Source organism: Lupinus angustifolius, chromosome LG11, assembly GCF_001865875.1.
Source record: "Lupinus angustifolius cultivar Tanjil chromosome LG11, LupAngTanjil_v1.0, whole genome shotgun sequence".
Lineage (NCBI taxonomy): Eukaryota > Viridiplantae > Streptophyta > Magnoliopsida > Fabales > Fabaceae > Lupinus > Lupinus angustifolius.
In genome coordinates this window covers 2,512,417-2,535,528 of record NC_032019.1, presented here as the reverse complement: position 1 = coordinate 2,535,528, position 23,112 = coordinate 2,512,417, and the positions used below count along the sequence as shown (strand labels likewise).

Genomic DNA, 23,112 nt, shown 5'->3' with positions numbered 1-23,112 from the left:
TGCATGGAATCTAGGTTTTAGTTAAAACAAAAAGCATGTTGATCGATGAGGATGGGGATTTGCTATCCCAAACCAATTATAATGAAGTAAAAATAGACAAACTCATGAATATTTAATTTTTTTAATTGATTTGACATATTATGATTAGTTTATGACAAGTTTCGAAACATGCTTGGAGACAACATATCCATATCCGAAGTGATAAGGTTGCTTTATCATTGAGTTAAGATCTTTTATGACAGTTAAAATCATTGAAACAACATATGGCATTCAAAGTGGCATAGATTTTTACCTTTCCCATTCCATATCCTTCTCCACCCACCCATCTTTTATGTCTCTTATCCAATCTACTATAGCTCTCACAAGACATGATAGTTTGCTTAATTTATGCAACACATTCTAAACTTTATTTATCCGCGTTCCCATATCATCATATATGGTTTTCCTATTGTATAGTTTTTTTTTGGTTCCCATCCCTAATATGAAAATATCAACTTTAACTTCAACAATTATTGCTGGGAAACATGATACTTTTATAGTTTTATTATCACTTAATTCCCATTTAACATACTGAGTAACTCCTGGGTACTAATTTTAAATTTTAGGGATTAGGATGAAACTTGTTTTTAAACATGTAATTTCATCCTGACTATGAATGAAATACCAGTATCATTAATGGATTGTATGCTTAGTGTTATTTTCGTTAAATGACTACGTCTAATTCTTCCATGATTTAGGGAAGGACATACCATCAATTAAATACTTATGTGAATTACACAAACTCTGTTATTCTATCTTACTGACTTGTTAATTGAATTCAAACCGAGGAATTGGTAATCCTAACTTGGAGGATTTGATTATTGACATGACAAAGAATTCATGGATTACTAGTGTGTTTCACTGATTACTAGTGTCAAATATGATGTTAAACTCAGAAAATCAAAGTCCCTAACCTTTTATCATTTACAGTTTTACACTATCACTATTAATTAAATTTCACAAAGTTTAATAACAATAATAAGGTGATAATTATTTAGAAAAACATAACTTTATTGCTTGTGATGATACATGATAGTAGCCTTTTGGCCAAAAGTAACCATTATCACTTGGAATAACAGGTCAAAAGGCAGAAAGTTTGCATAACATAACAATGTCTTCCATTAACATTGTCTTACAAAAATATTCACAAATGATAAACAGCTTCCTTACCATTGTTGTGTTTTCCACTGACAAGAAAAGGCAAAGCATCCACGTTCATTCAAAATATGTTGTTCTTTTACATAAATTATGATTTGGCTGTTTCATTTAACAGCTAAGAAGACAGTATGACATCAACCCATGGCATACTTCTGTGTCCAGCTGCGAGCAGTGGCTTCATACTTGGTTCTGTCAGTCTTGTACATGTGCGCAATTTCAGGCACAAGTGGATCATCCGGGTTGGGATCCGTCAGCAATGAACAAATTGACAAAAGGACCTGAAAATAGTGGAGTTGGTTTCTCAAAGTTGTTATTGTTAACTGTTAAGATTAAGTATATAAGAAGACTCATAAAATTAGAGCTTTTGTAAAGAAAAAGTAAATGAACATAATTCTAATGTCATTTGATCAACTGATCTAGGTCTGATATGAACTATTGCTAAATAGCTATGCATGAACTAGAAATTTAACTATAGAATACATCTTGCACCAAACTGATAACCAATACTCTAAACTCATCTCTTCTGAACTAATCCCTAGACTCTAAATGCTAGACCAAGCAGTTAACAAATCTTGAATTACTATGATCTTAAGTCATACTGAAATGTTTTCAGGGAACCTCAAACAATTAAGGTACACAGGTAAACGTGAGACAAAAAATACATAAAGATACATGCATGAGAACAAAACACATAGATTCCTGGAACGACACTTGCTGAGAGGGACATCCAAGCACCCTGAAAGGGATTAGTCCCTTATCCAAAAAGGGTGAGGGGGTACCATTGGTTATATAAAAAAAAAACATGTCTGTTTCTGGTAGTCCCAATTGCAGTAATTTTGCTCAAAACAGACAGGAGATAATATAGGTAGCTCGGTAATTATATCAATCCATTAGCAGCTATGACATGAAACTCCAAACTCATGCAAAACTTTTACATATCAAGATTAACAAGCTATGTAGATCAAACCTTGGAAATGGTTAATGCTGGGCTCCACTGCTCCTTGAGAATGTCAAGACATATACTGCCATTACTGTTGATGTTTGGGTGGAATACCTTAGTCCTAAATGCAACCTGCAGTTGAAGCATATTAATAATTATACCACCCTCAACTAATCAGTGGTAACATATGTTCAACATCTTTTAAAACCTCACTACTGGCCGGTAAAACAGCAGTAGTTTCTTGAGGAATATATAAAAGAGATAAAGGGAAATGAAAATGTTACATCTAACTAAACGTTGAACAGAGTCAAGTGGAGGGCTACATCCCTACTAACCTTCAAGATTTAATCTTGCAACCGTTAATTGAAATTTCTTTCCAACCTCATTAGTGACTGGGTGGTTATACACTGTATGAAGCGTATAATTAGTTAAAAAGCTTCATAGCACGACACATACCAGTGATACAGGTGTGTCTGCATGAAAAGGAAAGCAAAAGGCTTTTAAGTAAAAACCTGTCATTCCAGAACCGAAATATTCAGGTTAAGGCTACCTATTAGTGGACGGAAATATGCATGACCTTTGTTACTTGTTAGACAGGACTTTCCATGACATTTTTATCACAGCAGAACTTTTTAACAAGGACTGAGCCTTAAAATCAATGGCACCAGCCACAACCACGAAAATAAATGGTATGTTCTACTCGATCACATCAAGTGTTAATAATACACAGAGTGTGGTTGCTAGATTAGCCACAAGGCAAAATCAATTAATGTACATAGAAATTTAACAACATTAACTTCTTAATCTTTTGCCATATCAGTACTCTGTAAGTTGAACCTGCACTTGGAGGAGGCTGACCATTAAGACCACCCTCATCTTTGAAACAAGATGACCTAAAAGCAGTTCCAAATGCATAGATACAACACCAAGGATAATGCGCGGAATAGGGTGATGTCAACTTGTTTCAAACCAATACAAAAAATAATAATTGAACAGACCTCAAAATAAATGCAACATCAGAAGATGCAACAACACAAGCAACCAACGTGGGTAAAAAAAGCAAAGAAAGATAGAATACCTTTGGTGGCTTGAAGGGGTAGTCCGGAGGAAAATGAATTGAGACAAGGAAGACACCACCTGCATATGGGCTATCTGCAGGTCCCATGATTGTTGCTTGCCAGTGAAACATGTCCTCAGCCACAGGACCTGGTGAAGACAACAATATTTTTCTCAGTCATTGAAAAAAAGAACATCCTACTGCTGAAAATTTTATGGTACCCTGATGGATATGGAATTGCAGGAAAATGATCAAGCATTCATTAAATGATGATAAGTGTTCAGATAATAACAATGTCCAAGTAGCTTAAGGGAACCTTTTGAAACATTGGACATGGGTACCATGAAGTAGCCAGCATGTTTTTGGATCCAAGCCAATTTGTGGTGTATAATAGGTGTTGGAGCTGATGAAAATTATTATTATTATTATTATTAAATTGGACACATGAGGAGGTGTGTCTAACACAAGTCGAACGGGGTGTCGAGAATGTGTCGGAAATGGACACGTATCAGACACCAGCACACCTCTGTAGGGAGAGGTGTTCCTGCTTCATGGATTACAAACAAATCACAAGTCCTAAACTACACTAGTAATATGAGTCCTACTCAGGCTTTACCAAGTTAACAAAAATGCACATGTGTGGATCAAAGTATGTTACACATCGCTTTATTTATGTAATCAGCGATCTAACTTGAAATCTACAAGTTTGGAAACCTCGCTGAATTAAAAAACATAGTCAATATACCAATGATAACAAAGAAATATTTTAAAGTTTTAGATGATACCACATACACATGAAAGCCAAAAATCCACAAAAATCAGAAAATCAAGCACCAAAAAAATCCCTTTTCGGAGTTGGGGTTATTAAAGGAACAATGAATAATGATTAGGGTGAGGCTAATATAAAATAAATAGGAAAAAAAATAGAGGAAAGAGGAACCTGACCTGCACTGCATGATGTTGGAGGGTCCTTCTGCAAATCCTTGAGCTCTTTCAAGATGCGTTTCGACGCCATGCCTAAATATTTAAAAAAATAAGTTCAGAAATAAAAAAATAAAGGTAATCAGGGACAGATCAATATAATTGAACCCATAATAAGTTGAAATTGAGAGAAAAAGTGAGAGAATGAGAGAACCGACCTGAGGTCAGAACCGAAGAAGAAGAAGAGGAAGAAAGGATTCAAAGTCAAATGAAAATAGAGAGAGATTGGAGAATGTGAATTAAAAAGAGATTCTAGAAATTTCTGATTATTTGAAGATAGCGTTAAATGAATGTCGTTATTGTTTTTTTGGTTGGGCCACGGATCGTTGCGGCTCATATCGGCCCAAAATGTTTTAAGTTATGTTTTGTTAATTCACTTGAATTTTTAAACAATATATTTCATTTTGTAAGTTTACAAGTTGATTAAAAAAAAAAATCAAATTTCTAATTATTATGATTAAAAAAAATCAAAAAGCAACATGGCCTATAGTGACCCTCATCAAGGTAGATTATTTTGGTATCAATGTCACCAATGTCCAACAAGCAATGACGCGGTGGTGGTTGTGGTTGCTAGTTGACGTAGCGAGGAGCTTCGCCATTTGTCTTTCGGATGCGAATTTAGCATTGCATGCATGAAAATAGGACATTCTATACTATATGGTTTTTTTGTTGTTACCATTGTTTTGTCAATACCAAAGCATAGTACTGTATGGGAAATGAAGGTTAGCCGATAGGTTAGAAACAAAACATTCTAATAGAGGCTGCTTTGGCCGTTTGGTCTACCTAGTCTCAATGCTAGGATTGGATTCTGATGGGGCGTTATTAACAACAATAGGTTGGATTTGTTGAAGGTCATAACATTGAAGAAGACCATGTTCTGATCTGGTGCAATGACTGGAGAAAAAAGATCTAGTCCAATAATGCAACTAATAATTCGTCAATTTTACAAAGAACAGCGAAATAATGACAATGAGAGAGGGCTAATGAACTGAGACAATTATCTATATGCATTTGTATTCTAGAAAATCAGTGTAATCTGTCTTAAATAAGCAGTTTCATGCACTAATATTTTGGCTAAGTTCTCGACAAAGTTTATAGATACAGCACATAACCAGTTGCAGCATAATTTGGCATTGGCAACAAGGACTTAAAGATCAGCTTCAATGGGGGACAAAGGAATCGTCAAAACAATAATCTGGTCCTCATCATCATCACTTGTAAAACTCAAAGTCAGTATCTGGTTTCTTCACATTTGTCCTGTAACCCTTCTCAAAGTCCTTTGGCAATATCACATATCTGTTCTTCCGAACAGCATGCATTCCTGCTTCTTGACAAATAGCAGATATCTGCAGGATGCAACAATCATCACATAATTAATTGTTTATATAATAAGAAGGAATGGTGACATAAAAGACCTTGCTGGGAATGAGGATGCGATGGAAAGTGAGGACAGAGATGGAATTGATAATGAGATGGAGAAAACGACACGCGGAAAAGATGGAATTGCAAACAAATTCATATCAAGCAGTGAAAAAGAATCTTCAATTAATAATCCATTATTTATTCCATGAAAAAATATCAGTTTGAAAAAAGTACAACCTTGAAAACGGGGTGAAATTTTCAGGTTGAGTATTGCACAAAAACTCTCCCTGAATTTTTCACGCCATTTTTTAGTGTGTGCCAAACTGGCTATAATTTTTTAGAGTAAATTACACTGACACCCCCTGAATTTTAGTGAAATTACACAAACTACCCTCACTTTTTTACACCTACACAAACCTCCCCTAATTTTGATACTTTGATTACACTGGCCACTCTTGCATAAGAAATAAGTGTAATTTTTTAAACAAAAAAATGTGATTAATACAATTAAGTTAAACAAAACATGATATATTGTGGAAAAAGTACACTTATTTCTTATGCAGGGGTGATCAGTGTAATAAAGTATAAAAAACCAGAGGAGGTTTGTGTAGGTGTAGAAAAGTGAGGGGTGGTTTGTATAATTTCACTAAAACTCATGATGTCAGTGTAATTTACTCAATTTTTTACCATTAGATTTAAAAGGCTGCCACACACATTAAATGTCTCTTTTCAGTTTAAATGAAACGGTTAAGCAGCATCCTTGCTTCCAGAATTCTTCAACAATTTATGAGAATGTAAGAAAAATATTTTAAAGAACCAAACGCCTGTTACTCAAATATATTTACAAATACACTTCAAGCCTTCTCACGTGATGATCAAGTGAAAAATTATATATTTAAAACTAATCAATGGTTGTATACATCATATAGTCCTTAACAATTATGAAATCAATAACAAGCAAAGTGTGTTTTACATATAATCCTTAACATCATATAAATTAGTGAATCAGAGATGAACAAACCTCAGCAGCGCTAATCTTGTCTGGACGAGATACATAATCTTCCAGGTCCACCTCATCACCCAAATTCATCTTAGCTGTGCAAACCTGTCCAAAAATAAACCATTGAATAATGTTAGTAAGCCACTGAAATTCCACAAAGCTGTCACTAGTGGAAATATCAAATATCCGAGTACAAACATGGAACTTTGACACACTATAAAACTATTCACAGATATAAATTTAGGAAGACTTGCCTGAAATACAAGCCTCTTTTGGCGTCTATCAGGCAGAGGGAACTCAATCTTTCTATCAAGCCTTCCAGGACGCAGAAGAGCAGGGTCCAAAGTGTCTGCTCGGTTAGTTGCCATTATAACTTTAACATTCACAGTTTGGTCAAACCCATCCATCTATAAAAAAGAACATGCAATTAAACCAGAACTTGAAGAGAATATATACAACTGAATAGGAAATGTAGTCATCACCAAAGAACAAGAATTTACTAGAACAGTGAAGACCAAAACACTTGCTCCATAGAGCCAAGTAACAAACACAGCACCAGACAGAAAATATCATTTAATAGATACCTGATTCAAAAGTTCCATGAGGATACGCTGGACTTCTCTATCAGCTCCAGTTTGAGCATCAAATCTAGCAGTTGCTATCGCATCAACCTCATCAATAAATATAATTGCAGGGGCATTCTCTTTCGCGAGACGAAATACATCACGAACCATACGTGGACCCTGAAATTCAAATTATATAGTATATTTGAAGAAATTACAGCAAAAAGTTGCTATGAAACTAATCCTTTCAATAAAGAAAACATGATTTCTGAAACTCAGGAAACTAGAGAAATAACAATAGTGACAAATTCATAATCATTGACATTGAACAGGAAGTGGTAAAGAACAATCCAAAAGGTCCTTTAATATGACAAAGAACTACTAAATATAAAAGCATAATAATGTATTATAAAAACATAATAACATCAATAACCATGAAATCTGAAAGTACAATCTCAAATGCAAACTAAGTCAGCAGAATAGACTACAACATTGCTGATATCATTTCAAACACAAATAACTTGAAAAACATACCTCACCAAGATATTTCTGCACAAACTCAGATCCCACAACTCTAATGAAGGCAGCAGTGGTATGATTAGCAACAGCCTTCGCAAGCATAGTTTTACCTGTTCCAGGAGGACCATATAGTAAAACACCACGAGGAGGGTCAATACCAATTTGTTTATATAAGTCATGGTGTGTAAGGGGTAGCTCCACAGCCTCACGAATTTCTTGCTTCTGGATATCACATCCTCCAATATCCTAAAAATATTATAACATTTGTAAAGGATCTTAACATGACAAGAATACCAACTAAACAGAAAGCAAACAAATGTAGTACATAAAGAATTTTTTATTACTTGTATAACATGTGTAGTTAGCTTAACCAAAATAAATTATATTACAGAGGAACAGTGTGTCCGCGTCATACTTTATCATCGCTCACTTCCCTCATTGGACTCTATCTTGTTGTCTGGTAGGTCCTACTTCCTATGCATACATATTAATGTAAGTTATGTAACTATACTTTCATTTACAAGTATGTGGGCCATTGCCTCTACAGCGTTTACCTATCCAGACAGTTCAATCTCAAGCAAACTAGAGAAGTAATCCTACAAATGCAAATGACAATCTAGCCTTCAGAACCAACCCAAGCACCTGCAGATTTTGAGCAATAACTGGAAGACAATGAAACTCCTCCTTGCAGGACAAGTAAAACTAATCAAACAATCTGCATTCTCTTGCCAGGATTGCATTTCACCATCTACACTCACTTCATTATCTAGCTAAAATAAATGTTTCATCAGACTCAACTACAGTACCAGAAAACAATTATTCCTCCATTACCAATTAGAACAAAATCACTAGGATTGACACCATAAAGCACCAAACTAATCATGGTGCATCTGACCATAACTCCCCGGCTATAATACAGCCACAGATGACATTAAAATACACAAAAACTATGCCCCTGAAATATCACAAAGCAATCTTATTCGAGTTCTCTCCATCAAAATATCCATTTCATCCTGAAGCACAAAATATTACCGCTTAATAAATGATTTCCCTAATTTGTCATACCTCGAAGTGTTCAAAGTATACCAGCCGTAACCAGCGTCTTAAAAGACCAACAAAAAACAGACGTAAATAACACAAAACCTGCATACTCGCCTTGTTGCAATAAACCTTAATCAAACAATAAGTAAAACACGCCAAAATCGTAATCCTGGATGAACAACCTAATCAAACCGATTGCAATTGAAATCACTGAAATTAAAATTGAAACCGCACTAAAAACGAAAACCCTAATTTAACGGCAGTCCTGATTGGAAACTCACATTATAAGTGACATCAGGCTTCTCAGACTGGCTGAGGAGCGAGATGCTAGAATCAGCTTCCGGCGGAAGAACATCAACGAGTGCGTTGGAGTGACGGTGCAGAGCGACGGAAGCAGAAGGCTTAAGAAGCTCACGGTTGATGGTACTGAGGATCCGAACATAGTAATTAGACCCGGTTGTGGATCCGACGATTCCATTGTTCTGATCCACCATCTCCATAAACTGACCAATCACCAACGGCACCGATTGTATTCTCTTCACTTCTTCTTGTGCTCGGAGGAGTTCTCGCTTCAGATTCTTCTGTTCGTCTTTCACGTACTCTTCTTGAATGTCGATGAACTCTAACTGGCGCTGCAGCGTTTTCAACCTGCTGTAAAGGTCGTCGTCGTTGCTTGATTCTCCGAAGAATTTCAGGTGGTCGGAGAGGATAGCCGGCGGCGACGGTGACGGTTCGAGTAAGGGCTTTGGGTCAAGGATCATTACTGAGGATGCCATAGCTGTTGCAGAATGGAGTGAGTGTTTTCGATCATTGTAAATGTTTCTTTAACAAGGGGAAATGTTGGTTTGTATTGGGCCTTCATTTTCGGCCCATAATAACAATTTTTGTTTGCCTATTTATGTTGGATTCATAAAAATTTCAACACTATTTTTTTTAATACTAACAAATCACCTTTTTTTTAATACTAATAAATCTCTTTCAAGTTGTTGTGACTATCTCTTAACAAATGTTGCTCATTGGAATCAAATTATCGACCTTAAGACTTTAGGAATTTAGTAGAGCCCTATAACACTAAATCAATATTTTGATGATAAATTACAATAATACTTTTTTGTATATACAGAAACCCAAATAATATAGTAATTTCTTCATTATTTTTTGGTTTACTATAAAATACATTAATAATTATAAGGAAATGTTATTTAAATCACTCTTATACAATTTTATTTGTATAATTTTATATAAAATACATTAATAATTATAAGGAAATGTTATTTAAATCACATGTATAATTTTATTAGAACATAAGGATGTGAAAGTAATTTACTCAACTATTTTGATTCAATACAATATGTTCCAAAGATGAGACAAAAATACATGCATAGAATTTGAGCAAATGGTACTTGTTTTTTTTCTTCGTGAAGAGATTGTTCTTGTTTATTTCCTAAGAAATAAAAGCATCACAATGCAACAACTGCTGGAAGAATAACAAAACGTGTTCATGAACAGGATACAGAAAATGACAAAGTTGAGATCCATATTGAATGACCTTAACTAAAACAAGAACTAGTAGCTGCAACATGCAACCCCAAAACAAAAGAAATATTCAACATACATCAACACAAAAGTGAACAATTCATGTATCACATTATTCACATCTATGTTGATGCAGCAGCTATGACAACACCTTTAGAACCAAGCCTCCCACGCCCTATTCCATTGCTGTGTTGATGATCACACTCTCTTCTTTTGCTGCTCAATGTCTTCATGTCAATACCACTTTCCAATTCTTCTGTAGAGTCCAATCTTGAAGTCCAGCAATCTTTTGAGTCAGCAGAGCTAGGTTCCCATGAAGAAGAAATATTGCTCCAATGGTTTTGACCATTGCTTGTAACAGTGAAGCTGTTACTTCCCGAAGATTCTTGGTCCTCCATGTCAACACTAACTCCAAGCGAACCACCCCTTTTAACTGTCACATATTTATGTAAACTTGGCTCCATCACATCATCATTCACAACTATCTCGGATTCGACAAAAGGGTGGTCTTTGGTACCTGGAAGTTGCACCCTCTTACCATAATGATTGCGTTCATTGTTATTCCTAACAGATTGACATGTTGGTGGACTTCTTCGGTCATCGGAGAAATTTGAGCTGGTGGTGGAGTTGAGATCAGCAACAGCTTCAAGGATGGAGCAAGCTTTGGTGAGACAAGCTGGGAGAGAAATTGAAGGTTGCTGTTGTTGTGTGGTCTTTTGATGGAAATTCTGGATGTCTTCAAGAAGTAGTGAGGTGTAGGTCTGTGTAGGATTCAACAGTGATTCAGGATTGAGGTCTAAGTCTCTCGATCTTCTAGAGGATCTGCTTCGGGCTAATGTTTGGGGTTGTTGTTTCAGGTTATCAACAACATCTGATGGTATCACATTCTTCACAACAACATTGTCAATCATTGTGGACAATGCCTTTATCTCCTCTTTTTGCTCCTTTGCCTTGTAATTTGCACCCACACCCTTCTCCATTGCAACTCTGCTATTGTTCCTATTTTTGTTGTCATTATTATCAGCATTTGGTTTCTGCACATCAACAAAATAAAGCAGAAAAATCAGTTGTGATAGTCTTACTCTCAAAGTTATACACATTTTTTTATCACAGCGCTTTGATACCTAAATCTTAATCATCAATCATTTACCATTATTGTTTTCAAAACAAAAGTCTTCTGGATAACCGTTTTAAATTAAGTGCGAAGGTAGTATTAACAAAACTTGTGTGAAAATATCAATACTCTAATAAAAGTTCGTTTGTCTGTTACACCTAAAATGTGGTAATTAGCACAGCCAAGTTATTTGTACAACTTAGTTCTTCACTCTTTTCCTTATTACTGTAAGACTTTTTTTAAGGTAGTTCTAGTAAACTATATGGTACACGTGATTAATGCCAAAATCCAATAAATATGTTTAGACAAACACATATTTGAACACAATTATTACTCTACCTCCTAACAGGCAATGAGCTAATATATATTCATATATTGACATAAATTAAATATGGTGTCATTGTTTTCTAGAGATGTTATGCTAAAAACATTTATCTAATCTGTAAGCATGTATGAGATTTAAGCTGAAGAAGCAATTTAGCCATAAAAACAAATCAATATAAGCAACAGAAAAATAGTGAAGCAATAAAGTTATTACCTGATTAGCTTCAACTTCCCTTTTGGCATTGTTTTGCAGCTTGTTGCTGCTGTTATTGGTGTTTGATTGAGGATAAGCAAGGGAGTTAGGATCAATCTCACTAAGAGGGTTTCTTCTATAAGGAGAATGTTCAGCTTTCTTCCCAGAGTTGTTGCGGCCAAGAGAAGGTTGTTGCTGATTAGCATTTGCAGCAGCATTCCCATTAGCTCTTGCAGGTGATTGAGACCTTGGTGATGCTGCACTCCTTGAACCATCACCAACATTTCTCATCACAGTAACCCTCTTGATACCAGTAGATTCTCCAAAACCAACACCATTGTTACTCTTATCCATAACCAATGATGTTACAGTAGCAGGAACAGACACCATTTTCCCAGGCCTAGAAGAACTTGTGTTGTTGTTGTTGTTATTTGCATTGGTCTCTGAAGATCTTCTACCAGGAGATCTACTCACTCTCCTCTCTCTACTACTTGACCTTTGTTGCTGCTGTTGCTCTCTTTCGCGGCTTGGAGTTCTTCTCCTTCCCTGAGAAGAAGGAGAAGAACCCCTCTTCTTTGGAGACTGGCGGTGCCGCTGCCGGTGCTGGTGGTGGCTTTTCCCATCACCATGTTCCTCATCATTAGTCCTCTTTAGATCACCATCAGCAGAAACTGTCTCATTGTTGTCACAGTTATCAAAATCAAAACTTCTCTTGGAACCTGAGTACTTTTTCCCACCAGAAGAAGATGCAGCTCTACCAGAAGAGCTTCTGCTGAGTCTTCCACACTGAATCAGAATTGCATCAACCTCTTCTTTGGTGCAGCTTGAAGTCCTTACCACACCCATGTTAGGAGTGGAAGGTGCAATCTTGTTATTAGTACCCATTGATGATTTTTCAGCAGCTTCAATGGTGGAAGAAGAGGTTGAAGCTGAACCTGAAGCTGAGGGTGACCCAACATTTTGTTGTGGTTGCACATTGCTCTGAGATGTGAAAGGTGGAATCTTGGAGTTTCTTTCTCTATTATTATCATCATGGCTCTTTCTGTGTTTGATGATAAAAATCTCTTTTTTCACTTGCCCTTCATCTCCTTGTTGTGCTAATTGGTCTTTTTGTTTCTCTTGCACTGTTTTTCTCTCTTCCAGATTCACTTTTGGCTGAGTCACAGAAACACCATTCCCAGAATAGTTTAGCTGAGAAGGTGCTGTGGAAACTGATTTGGATCCAGCAACAGGGGAAGGGGTAGAAGAGTCTTTCTTCTTGCTTAAACATGTACCCATTGATTTTGTGGGGTGGCCTAAACAATGGGGCTAGAGAAAAGAAGAGAAAGTTGAAGATAAGTGGGTGAGGAAGGGAGAAAATAGAAAGCTATAGAGAAAGGAGATTTGAATTTCAATTAAAGAAATTGGGGAAAGTGGAACGTTGCCCAAGATGCATCTTTTAATGATAAAGATAAAAGATGTAACTTTCAGATTTATGAGAGAGAGAGAATATAATTCAAATTTTGACAAGTAGGCAATTTCAAATGTTCACTATCTAATAAGATCCGTTGGAGGAGTCATATGCCATGTTCTGTTGTCTGAAAAATGCAGACCCCACTATTGTTATGTTTGGTAAGAAGAAAATGTTATATATTACTATGTTATCTAGCAATATAGATTAAAAATAACTACATTTTTAAAAATACCCTTTTAATGGTTTTTATCTAATAAATATAATATATTATTTAGTATTTACTACATCATATTAGTATAATTCCAAATTCCAATGCTATTTAGTAAGTCTGATTAAATTCCAACTTATAATATATAAAAAATGTGTTAAAGAAATTATTGAAAAATATGTCATTGTATCTTCTTTATGTGAAAAATAATTTGGATCTTGAGGACAGGTGGGTATCTCCACTCTGATGTAACATTATCTGTTTGGTCACCCTATTCTGTCAGAATTCAAATTTGTACAACGGCTAATCTTGTTTGGATCAACAAAAGGTTAATAAAAGTTACCGCTGTTTCTGTTTTATAGTAGTTAAAAAAATCAGCAACGGCTATATAGGTATGGATTGTTGTTTGATATTCAAATAGAATTTAGCAATGAGGAATATTTATACTTACTAACATGTAAAGAATATACCAGCATCTTACATTTTTTATTTATTTGTTTATCTTATCAGCATGTTACTTTTATTTATTTATCTTACCAGCATCACATATATTTCCCCTTTAAAATATTACTCCATTAGATTTTTGGTTTAGCATCATGTTTTGTTTAAGTAGTTTGGACTCTAGCATGAGATAAACACAATAATAAAAACAAAATTATTTTTTAATCTTAGATTTAATTGACTTGGAATATAAGGACAATAATATTTAAAGATAAATGATATATGTTCTGGACTCTGACCAATCATCTTAAAATAAATTTTATCTCTATATTTCTATCTAATAGGATTATACTAAATAATGTAAAATATTATTTTATATTTTTATAATTTTTTTATTAATTGAAGGACACATTCTATTTGGTCTAATACATTAATGTGGACAACAATAAAGACAGAAGATCGTTCCTTAAGATCCAACCACAGCTAACTAGAGATACGGGAGTTCAACTAGAACAGCACGAGAGGATAGTCAAACACCATTTAGTAATATGATGCAATGAATATCAAGTAATAAAAACCACTACTTGTACGGTACTATGTTTAAAAAATGTTACTTTCTACCCAGTTCAACAATCCAGTAACCATATACTCAATCCGTAGAGATCTCGTAGCATTGTATGATCAAACACAAAATGTGTTATATGACATTGTTGTCGAAGAGATTGATTACATTTTAATAAAAACTAAAAGAAAGTGGGTCCTTTTCTAGCTGTGTGTTTTGTTATCCACTTTTGCTTCATAGGAAAAGGATTTTTCTAGTTTCTTCCGACTTTTATTTGAAGCATTGATTTTTAAAGGGGTTTTTACAACAGGCAATGCTTAAAGAAGTAAAAGTGTGAAGTCTTTAGGCTTCTTATCAGTTACCCTTCCGATAAACATTTTCATATTTTTAAAAGTGTTAAGCTTAATTTTCTAATATTTATTTTCTTCTTTTCAAAAAAGAGTTCTTCCGCTCAGTCGCGGGAAGGTAAGTCGAGTTGGGGCCTGGCTTAAGGTCTTCAGGTGTGAGAGGAGAGGATGCATCTTCGAGATGGAGTTTGTTGGGCCGAGAGGGGACTTCATCCATGTAGATGGAAGAAAACCTGAGGCGTCTAGAGTATGATGAGGCTCACCAGAGGAGATATCTGAAAAGATACTTCGATGATCAAATCAGTAAATGATAAAGGATATGACACTCAAGATATTAGATAGTAGGGTTAAAGAGTAGGGAGACCAATGTTCAGGTGTGCACGAGTTATATGAGGGAGTCATGAGTAGCCTCTCTTGAATTGTGTACTTGTCTCATGTGTTGTGAGAGGATGAACCCCTATTTATAGTCGATGTAGATGAGAAGTCCCTTGTTGGATGTTGGTGTGGTTGACCATTTGAGCTTGTCTAACTGTCTTTGGCAGAGCATGAGCTACTTTATGTGTGTTAGGCGGCTTAGTGAGGTTGTACTCTATGCATGGTTAACTTATAGTCTGCGATAGGTTGTGATAGTCATAGTATAGGCATATATTTGCCATAGAGGAGAAAGTTAGAAAGTTACATGCAACATATAGTAAGTATTTGCAACACATCAGGAGGGTGACAGCAGTGTGCCCTTATACTAGCCTAAGGTGTCATCTAGGTGACGGTATAGTTTCCTTCGCAAGTCCAGATGGTATGGCAAGTTCTGATGGCTCAGGACTTCACCAAGTGCTCAAGCTAGACCACTATTTCATAATCCAATCCAGTCAATGGGTATTTACATGATGAAGGTGGATCAAAAAGTGTGGTAAGAGTGGTGTTTTTATTACACCACATGGGAGAAACAATGTATTCCATTAAGGGCTGGTTAATAAATGTCTTAAGATATTTAACACAAATTAACTAAATGATTATCATATCTATATCTATATAGTGTTAATATAAAGATTTATACAATGATGATCAAACATGCATAGTAAATTATACAATAACATGTATAAAACTTACATAATATTAATGTATATATTATTTCTCTAAATATATGTATTCTCCACCAAGGATAAATATTATTTTAACATCATTCGTGAGTTGAAGTGGTGTAAAAAATATGTAATTGATATGAGATGAATGGTACCTCCTAAATCCTAATAAATCTACTAATTGGAGTGTAATAATCATAATTTCGACTTCATCCGAAATACTAGTGACTAAGGCTGATTATGCTTTGGATGGGGGCATATAGTCCATGACAGTAGATTGACACAGAGCTGATGCCACAGGTGGTTGAGATGGAAGAGAAACAATTTATCTAACCTCGGCTTTATGTGGATGCAATCAGTGTTTGTTGCTCTATTGATGCCAACTCAATCAGGCACATTACTACCAAAAGTTTCACTTTTTTTAGCAAAAACCTATTTCAAATAATCTTGGAATTCACGTTTTTTGAAATAATTAAAGCACGTTCACAAATAGAGTGAAAAAGGCTTTGATCCATAAAACCAAAGATCATTTGTTAACAAGCACTAATTATAATGATTACAGCTCTAACAGATAACATAAACCCTAATCAGATTATCAAATTCAAACACCAGTAGATCCAAAACCACCTGCACCTCTAACAGTGGAGTCCAAATCCTCAACCTCAACAACATCTGGGGTCACAATCCTCTCAATAATCAATTGCGCAACCCTGTCACCAACCTTCACTTCAAAATCAACATCGGAATGGTTGAATAGTATCACCCCAACCGGTCCCCTGTAATCCGCGTCAATCACACCCGCTCCTACATCAATCGAATGCTTCCATGTCAACCCTGACCGCGGCGCTGAAAAAATCTCAAAGAAAAACAAATTAACAAATAAACCCTAACATTACACAGAAAAGTGGAATAAAGAGAGGGATAATCGAAAATTACCAACACGTGCATAAGTCCCTTGTGGAATCGAAATGCTGAGATCAGTAGCAACTAGTGCCTTTCCTCTTGCCGGAACCTTCGTCTCCACCGCACTACAAATTAAATAATAATAATAATAATAATGAAGTCCATTAAAATGAAAATTCGAAAATTGAAATGAAGAGAGAAGTGGAGTTACCTAGAGAGATCGTAACCGGCGGAGAGAGGGGAACCCCTAGAGGGCAAAACAGCTTTGTCGGAGAGCTTCTTCACTCGGAGGAGAGGGGTATCAGAAGAAACGTCACCGTTTTGATGTAACTTTGGGATCTTAGGAAGAGGCTCTTGAATTTCAGAGCCGTTGGTGTTAATGGTAGTTTCTGAATGAGATTGAGGTTGGGCCATTCTGGTAAAACGGTGTCGTAGTGAGTGGGAAAATGTTCGAAGTGGAAGGGAAAGGGATGATAGGGTTTTATATAGAGGAAAGACCTGCAAAGGCTATTCTGGCGCCTAATTTTCCCGCCATCATTTTTTCATTGGCGCTTCACGTTTGCCAATGCTGTTATTATTTATTTTTACATCTATCTATTTTCATTGCTTTGTTCTACTGTTTTTTATCGCTTCATTACTACTAGTGTTATTTAAATTTTTGAGTTAGCTTTATTTAGTTTCTTACATATCTAACTTGAAGTTATATTAACTTTTGCTTAGGATAGTAGAATACCATAATATATAGTGATTTTTTATATTACTAAAGATATACACTATCAATAAGAGATTAATCATTTTTGGTATGTGTGATTGGCTGATTGCTCCTCGTAACAAATATTGTTTCTTATTTATTATAAAAGAGAGATTGATTTAAGGAAGGGGACCAACTACACATATTTATACAAATAAGTATTTAAAGAGCGAAGTATTTATATATTGTGTGTATAAGTATTTACACATGAATAATATATTATTGACTATTTATTTATATATATTTAAGAATTAGTGGTAATTAAATGTGAATAATAAATAATAACATTATAAAATTCTTATGTTATCATGCATATTATTTCTCTTATATAAATGTATTCATTTTTAAAAATATATATCACATAATATTGTAGATGGTTATATCGTTTATGTTTAATTATTATTTAATTTTTATTATAAATATTAAATAATATAGTAATAGTACAAAAATTACTAGAATAATAGTGAATTGATATTACAGTCTCATATTGTCATGCACTTGAGATCAACTTTCAAGTGATGACTTTCTTATTTCACGTCATCAATTAGTGGTATTATATGAAGCTCTAGGCATTAACACACGAAGCAAGATGTAATATAACTACTGATTCTTATAAACAGCCACCAATAGAAAGGAATGCAATTAAAAATCAACCATGAATATTTACACAATCTCATAGTTTGTTGAACAAAGGTAATAAATTATGGAAATTTTAGCACTTATTTTTCTCAATATCAGTGAAATCATTCATAGTTAGAATGGGTAAGAGAGTTCAAAACTTCAAATGTATTTTAAACAAAAATAATAAATAAAAAAATTTAATATGTGGTTCACTTTAAACAATTCCTAAGTTCTGAAATCATAGTTGAACTTATCTTAAACAATTTATTCAAAATGAACTAAATTGTGAAATAAAATTACAATTTTCGATTTGGTCTCACAAATTTCACAATTTAATTACTTTCTATTTTCAATCGATAAATGTAAATTTCTTTTTGGTAAAATAAATCAATCAAATTGTATTTAATTTTGAAAAACTTCTATAGAAAACCCAAACTATACCTCAAAGAAAAATGAGATTCCTTGCAATTCATTTTTTATTTAAAGTCAACTATTTTATTTGAATTTAAATAAGTTGTTCCACAAAAGCAATATTTTGTATATTTCCAATACTATAAAGGATATTTACTTAATTAACTATATAATTTATTTCAGGATATGTGATTATCATTCCCAATATTGCTGTGATTACATATATACAGTCAATTTTTTTTGTTTCCCACAAGTATATTTGTACTACATATATACAGTCAATTAATGATTAACTGGTCATTAAAATAATAATCTTAAAATACAATAAAAAATATATTTGTTGTGATTACACGTATTCCCTTAATAGTAGTGAAGAACACTAACTTACAAAAAAAATATTTTGGGATAAGACAATAAATTATCTAAGAAATCGTTTTCAGTTTTCACACCACTGGGATATTAAAATGGATATGGACCAAAAACAATGGATAATGTGATAATCCAAAAAGTAAAGAGGGTCCCAGTGTCACGTTTATATGACAAGTTTTATAAGATGCCAAGAAACTGAGTCATCCATTCTATCCGCAATCCTCTCTCTCAATTTCTCAACTCTCTCAGCTTCAGCTTATTTTTCTGGTAGGCCATGTTCTAAACAAATACCTTATTTTCCACAAAATTTGTTTTTTTACATACCTCTTGATTTTCCTTCCACCTCATCTCATAGTTGGTAAATGAAAGATCTGATTTTTTAGTTCTGAAAATCTATGAGGTTCAGCTTTTTATTTTTTTACATACCTGATTTATTTGCCCTGATGTTTTTTTTTGGATCTGCCCATGTGATCTGTGCTATGATGAATATCTGGGACAAAATTTATGTTTTTTAAGTTGGATTCTGTTTCTTTATTTATTTTTTAAAACCAAAAGTAGTAATTTTAATAATAATTTTGACATATTTTCAGCTTCTAATTCACATGATTACTTGTAAAGTGTTGTTTTCTTATATTATATATGTATGTATATACAAATACACACGCCCAATGAATTCTAAGACTTGAGCCAAGTGCTTGAACTTGATGATTGGACAAGAGAGTTATTTTGATCTCATTTTGCACTTGAAACTCTGTAGTTAATATATGGGAATTGTTATGATGTTGATTGGTATTTCAGTCTCTTTTTTTCTTTTGATATGTATCATATTTCTCTACGCTTCATCTGAAAAGGTATAAATTTGAATCTGTTCCACAATTTAGAGTGAACCTTTTACACTAGAAACGGTTCCACAATTTGATCCATCCATTGGCTTTGGTTGTATCCATGTCAGTTTTGTCTGAAGAGCTTTTGTGCTATCTTGCTTTTTTCATCTGATAAAAATTATGCATGTCAAGTTCTTTGATTAATTTAACTATTAGATTATGTGACTTCAAAACAACTACTAAAATGTGCTTCCTAGATGATTAGTTGATATGAATATACCCGGTTCTCGCATTTATAGGCTAAAGCTTATTGGATGCAAAGTTGCAAACTCTAAGAAGTATAACCTTTCTTGATTTTAGACAGTCAAAATGCTAGGAGGACTGCGAGTGTTTTTATCGCACGGAAATGTCATAAAAACTGCTGTTTTGCAACAAGTCCGCATGGTGAACCCTCTATTGCAGCCAGTCGCCTTTTCACGTTTTGAGTCTGTTACACCTGCTCGCATTGAGGAGCATGGTTTTGAGAGCACCACCATTGCAGACATTCTGCAAGGGAAAGGTAAAGGTGCAGATGGCTCTTGGCTTTGGTGCACCACTGATGATACTGTTTATGATGCTGTAAAATCGGTATGCAGATTTGGTTTCATTGCAAAAAAAAATTGCCATAAATTTGTCGGTGTTTACACAAGACTAATTTATTTTACTAAATTGGCATCCATTGCAGATGACTCAGAACAATGTTGGAGCTTTGGTGGTTGTGAAACCTGGTGGTGAGCAGAAGTCTATTGCAGGAATTATAACAGAAAGAGGTAATTGATAGGGATGCAATCTTTTTGGGGTACTATGATATGTTCTTTTATAGATAACTTAGTAATATGCCCAAGATATTGGTTAATGTCAGGGTTTTCTTTCTAAAATAAAATGGGTTTTTCCATTAGCTGTAATGGATTACTGACTTGGTCACTATATCATATTGAAACTGATTTTGGATGTGTTGTTGGATCTGGAACATTAGAGAATGAATGGCATATTTAACTGTCAATGGTGCTTGGGGATAATTTTATGACCCCTAAAATCTAAACAAAATTTTAAAAAAGGTTTTCTTTGTGGATTTCATGAAATGAATTTCTGTAAGGGATTAAATGTGAATGTACATTGTTTTTATCCTAATGTGTCCTGTACAAATCATTGCACAGTGCAAAGTGGTGAACCTAATTTTCTGTGTTACATAAGCAAGTGGGCTACTTTTTTATGCTCTGACCCTTTCTCATCTCTTTGTACTATCCTTAACACATAATACTAAAATTCCTTAAAAGTCTTAAGAGAGAGACTTTTCTCAAACTGTATCATATGGTTTACAAAGTTAAGCCATTGGGAAATTAAGCATAATTGATAATTTGCAAAATGAAGGCTGACATGATTGTGATAGGATAAGGATGGGAGATTAGTGCTGTGAAGACCTGCATTTTCTTTGATAAGAACAACATGATAATCAAACACCCTGATTAGCTAAGGGTCCAGTTAATTACATGGCATAATGTACAGGCAGAAAATTGTATTAGGTTGTTCTTGGTCCACGTGTAAACAGATATGCTGATTATATTTGTCAGTGGGTCATCTATGTACACTTTTTTTGTCATCTCGTTATCCAGATTATCTCAGGAAGATCATCGTACAAGGAAGATCATCCAAGTCCACCAAGGTTGGGGATATTATGACTGAAGAGGTATAAGCTGCTGTCCTTACCTGCATTATATGCTATTTAATTGGAGAATTCAACCCTACCCTTTGTTACCGATACCCCTGTCCAATTGGCGGTATGCAAAGTTCTGCAGTCATAATGCCAATTGAGCTGGGTTGCAGTAATTAGGGGTAGGTAACATAGAAATCATAGTTAATTTAACCATTTGTGATATCTAAAACTCGGCGTGATGGCTGCAGAACAAACTTATCACAGTCTCACCTGATACCAAAGTTCTGCGGGCAATGCAACTGATGACTGGTATATTTATATGTTTTTTAGTCCTTTGAATAGAAGATTAAATAAATCAAAAAACACAATACAACTTATAGCAAAACTAAAAAAGATATCAGATGAGTTTATAACTCATTTTCTTCTCTTGTTCTTGTGTTTTCTCAGATAACAGAATCAGACACATCCCTGTCATCAATGACAAAGGGATGATTGGCATGGTGTCCATCGGGGATGTGGTTCGTGCTGTTGTGAGCGAGCACCGACAAGAGCTTGACCGCTTGAATGCTTATATACAGGGAGGTTACTAGATGATGATGATGATGTCGAAAATCTCTCATGTAGAACCCAAGCTGAGTTGGGTTATGTAATAAGCTTGAGTGGTTGTAAATATGTTTTAGCAAACTCTTGTTTGCTTTTCTGTTAATTCCTGTTTCAGTTTTATGGACATTAACCCTTGACATAGTTGGTTAATAATGATAACAGCTAGGTGCTGTTTGAGGATATGTTATGTTCTTTTCTGAACCTTGTTTCGCTAGTACATGGATCTTTAACTTTCATAGTTTGCAAATGATGGATTTTGTGCTGAAAGTTATGTTATCAGGGAACTGTCTAGCAGTTGAAAATGTAGCTTTCTTTCTTTCTTTTTTACAAAAATGCAGCTTTTAAAAATAACGATATTAATTTGAAGAATTGATTAAAAAAAATATATAGATCGGATGATGCATGCACGGGCTTCTTTGTTAGATTATTAATCATGTAAGGAAATTATAAATGAAAAGGGTGCGGCTTAGGTATATGAAGATGAGTTTAAAATGAGTAGGTACTGCCAATGTAAACAATACATCATCTACCATTGATTTATATTATTTTTGTTTGACAGTTAATGATGATTAATAAATCAACGATGAATGATTTATTGACATTGTAAAAAATACTTACACCATACATATTAAATCCTATGAAGATGGCTAATGTGCTATTTTTTTCTTGGGGTTTTTTCTCACTTATTTTTTTTCCAACCTATGTTCAGAGTATATAGACATTCAAAAGGGTAAATCATGCATATTTTGCATGTGGCAAATGCCCATGATATAACTCGTATCTAGACAACTAGACACTTTTAGTTCATGTAGTTTTTGTCATGTTCTCTCAGTAATATTTTTTGTTTAAAACAAATTAAAATATAACTAATATTGGATTTAAGAAGATGCAATGAACTTGTAACAGTAAAACATTACTTGTAAGATAAATTAAACTATAATCTGGAACATGAAAGGTGAATGAATGAGCAATAGAGCTTGGAATCCAACTTTGATTTTGGCACTATAGGCATGCTTGGAA

The 23,112-nt window shown here is 34.4% G+C and overlaps 5 protein-coding genes across 9 annotated transcripts; 1 reads left to right on the top strand and 4 right to left on the bottom strand.

Annotated features, from left to right (window-relative positions):
- LOC109360916 (ubiquitin-conjugating enzyme E2-17 kDa-like) lies at nucleotides 1,107-4,527 on the bottom strand. 2 transcript variants are annotated; one of them, XM_019606131.1, is made up of 5 exons: nucleotides 4,368-4,527; nucleotides 4,140-4,211; nucleotides 3,216-3,343; nucleotides 2,165-2,269; nucleotides 1,107-1,475 (listed from the first exon to the last, which is right to left on the bottom strand). In XM_019606131.1, the coding sequence occupies exons 1-5, from the start codon at nucleotides 4,510-4,512 to the stop codon at nucleotides 1,332-1,334; spliced, it is 594 nt and encodes a 197-aa protein (XP_019461676.1). In that variant the 5' UTR covers nucleotides 4,513-4,527; the 3' UTR covers nucleotides 1,107-1,331. The 2 variants fall into 2 exon arrangements, with proteins under 2 accessions (XP_019461676.1, XP_019461677.1); XM_019606132.1 differs by having other exon boundaries at nucleotides 4,334-4,496.
- LOC109360491 (26S protease regulatory subunit 6B homolog) lies at nucleotides 5,074-9,462 on the bottom strand. Its single transcript, XM_019605435.1, has 6 exons — nucleotides 8,942-9,462; nucleotides 7,635-7,865; nucleotides 7,122-7,280; nucleotides 6,792-6,944; nucleotides 6,559-6,642; nucleotides 5,074-5,521 (listed from the first exon to the last, which is right to left on the bottom strand). Exons 1-6 carry the CDS (start codon nucleotides 9,434-9,436, stop codon nucleotides 5,387-5,389), a joined length of 1,257 nt encoding a protein of 418 aa, XP_019460980.1. The 5' UTR covers nucleotides 9,437-9,462; the 3' UTR covers nucleotides 5,074-5,386.
- Nucleotides 10,256-13,297, bottom strand: LOC109360490 (uncharacterized protein At1g65710-like). Its single transcript, XM_019605434.1, has 2 exons — nucleotides 11,849-13,297; nucleotides 10,256-11,230 (listed from the first exon to the last, which is right to left on the bottom strand). Exons 1-2 carry the CDS (start codon nucleotides 13,103-13,105, stop codon nucleotides 10,319-10,321), a joined length of 2,169 nt encoding a protein of 722 aa, XP_019460979.1. The 5' UTR covers nucleotides 13,106-13,297; the 3' UTR covers nucleotides 10,256-10,318.
- Nucleotides 16,360-17,378, bottom strand: LOC109360492 (deoxyuridine 5'-triphosphate nucleotidohydrolase-like). The gene is made up of 3 exons (XM_019605436.1): nucleotides 17,032-17,378; nucleotides 16,854-16,945; nucleotides 16,360-16,763 (listed from the first exon to the last, which is right to left on the bottom strand). The coding sequence occupies exons 1-3, from the start codon at nucleotides 17,232-17,234 to the stop codon at nucleotides 16,519-16,521; spliced, it is 540 nt and encodes a 179-aa protein (XP_019460981.1). The 5' UTR covers nucleotides 17,235-17,378; the 3' UTR covers nucleotides 16,360-16,518.
- LOC109361010 (CBS domain-containing protein CBSX3, mitochondrial-like) lies at nucleotides 19,125-22,359 on the top strand. 4 transcript variants are annotated; one of them, XR_002109247.1, is made up of 7 exons: nucleotides 19,125-19,239; nucleotides 20,161-20,423; nucleotides 20,521-20,605; nucleotides 21,449-21,522; nucleotides 21,738-21,798; nucleotides 21,937-22,164; nucleotides 22,208-22,359. XR_002109247.1 is itself a non-coding variant. In XM_019606281.1 (6 exons), exons 1-6 carry the CDS (start codon nucleotides 19,140-19,142, stop codon nucleotides 22,077-22,079), a joined length of 726 nt encoding a protein of 241 aa, XP_019461826.1. In that variant the 5' UTR covers nucleotides 19,125-19,139; the 3' UTR covers nucleotides 22,080-22,356. The 4 variants fall into 4 exon arrangements, 3 of the variants coding, with proteins under 3 accessions (XP_019461826.1, XP_019461827.1, XP_019461828.1); XM_019606281.1 differs by having other exon boundaries at nucleotides 21,937-22,356; XM_019606282.1 differs by having other exon boundaries at nucleotides 19,128-19,239; nucleotides 20,157-20,423; nucleotides 21,937-22,356.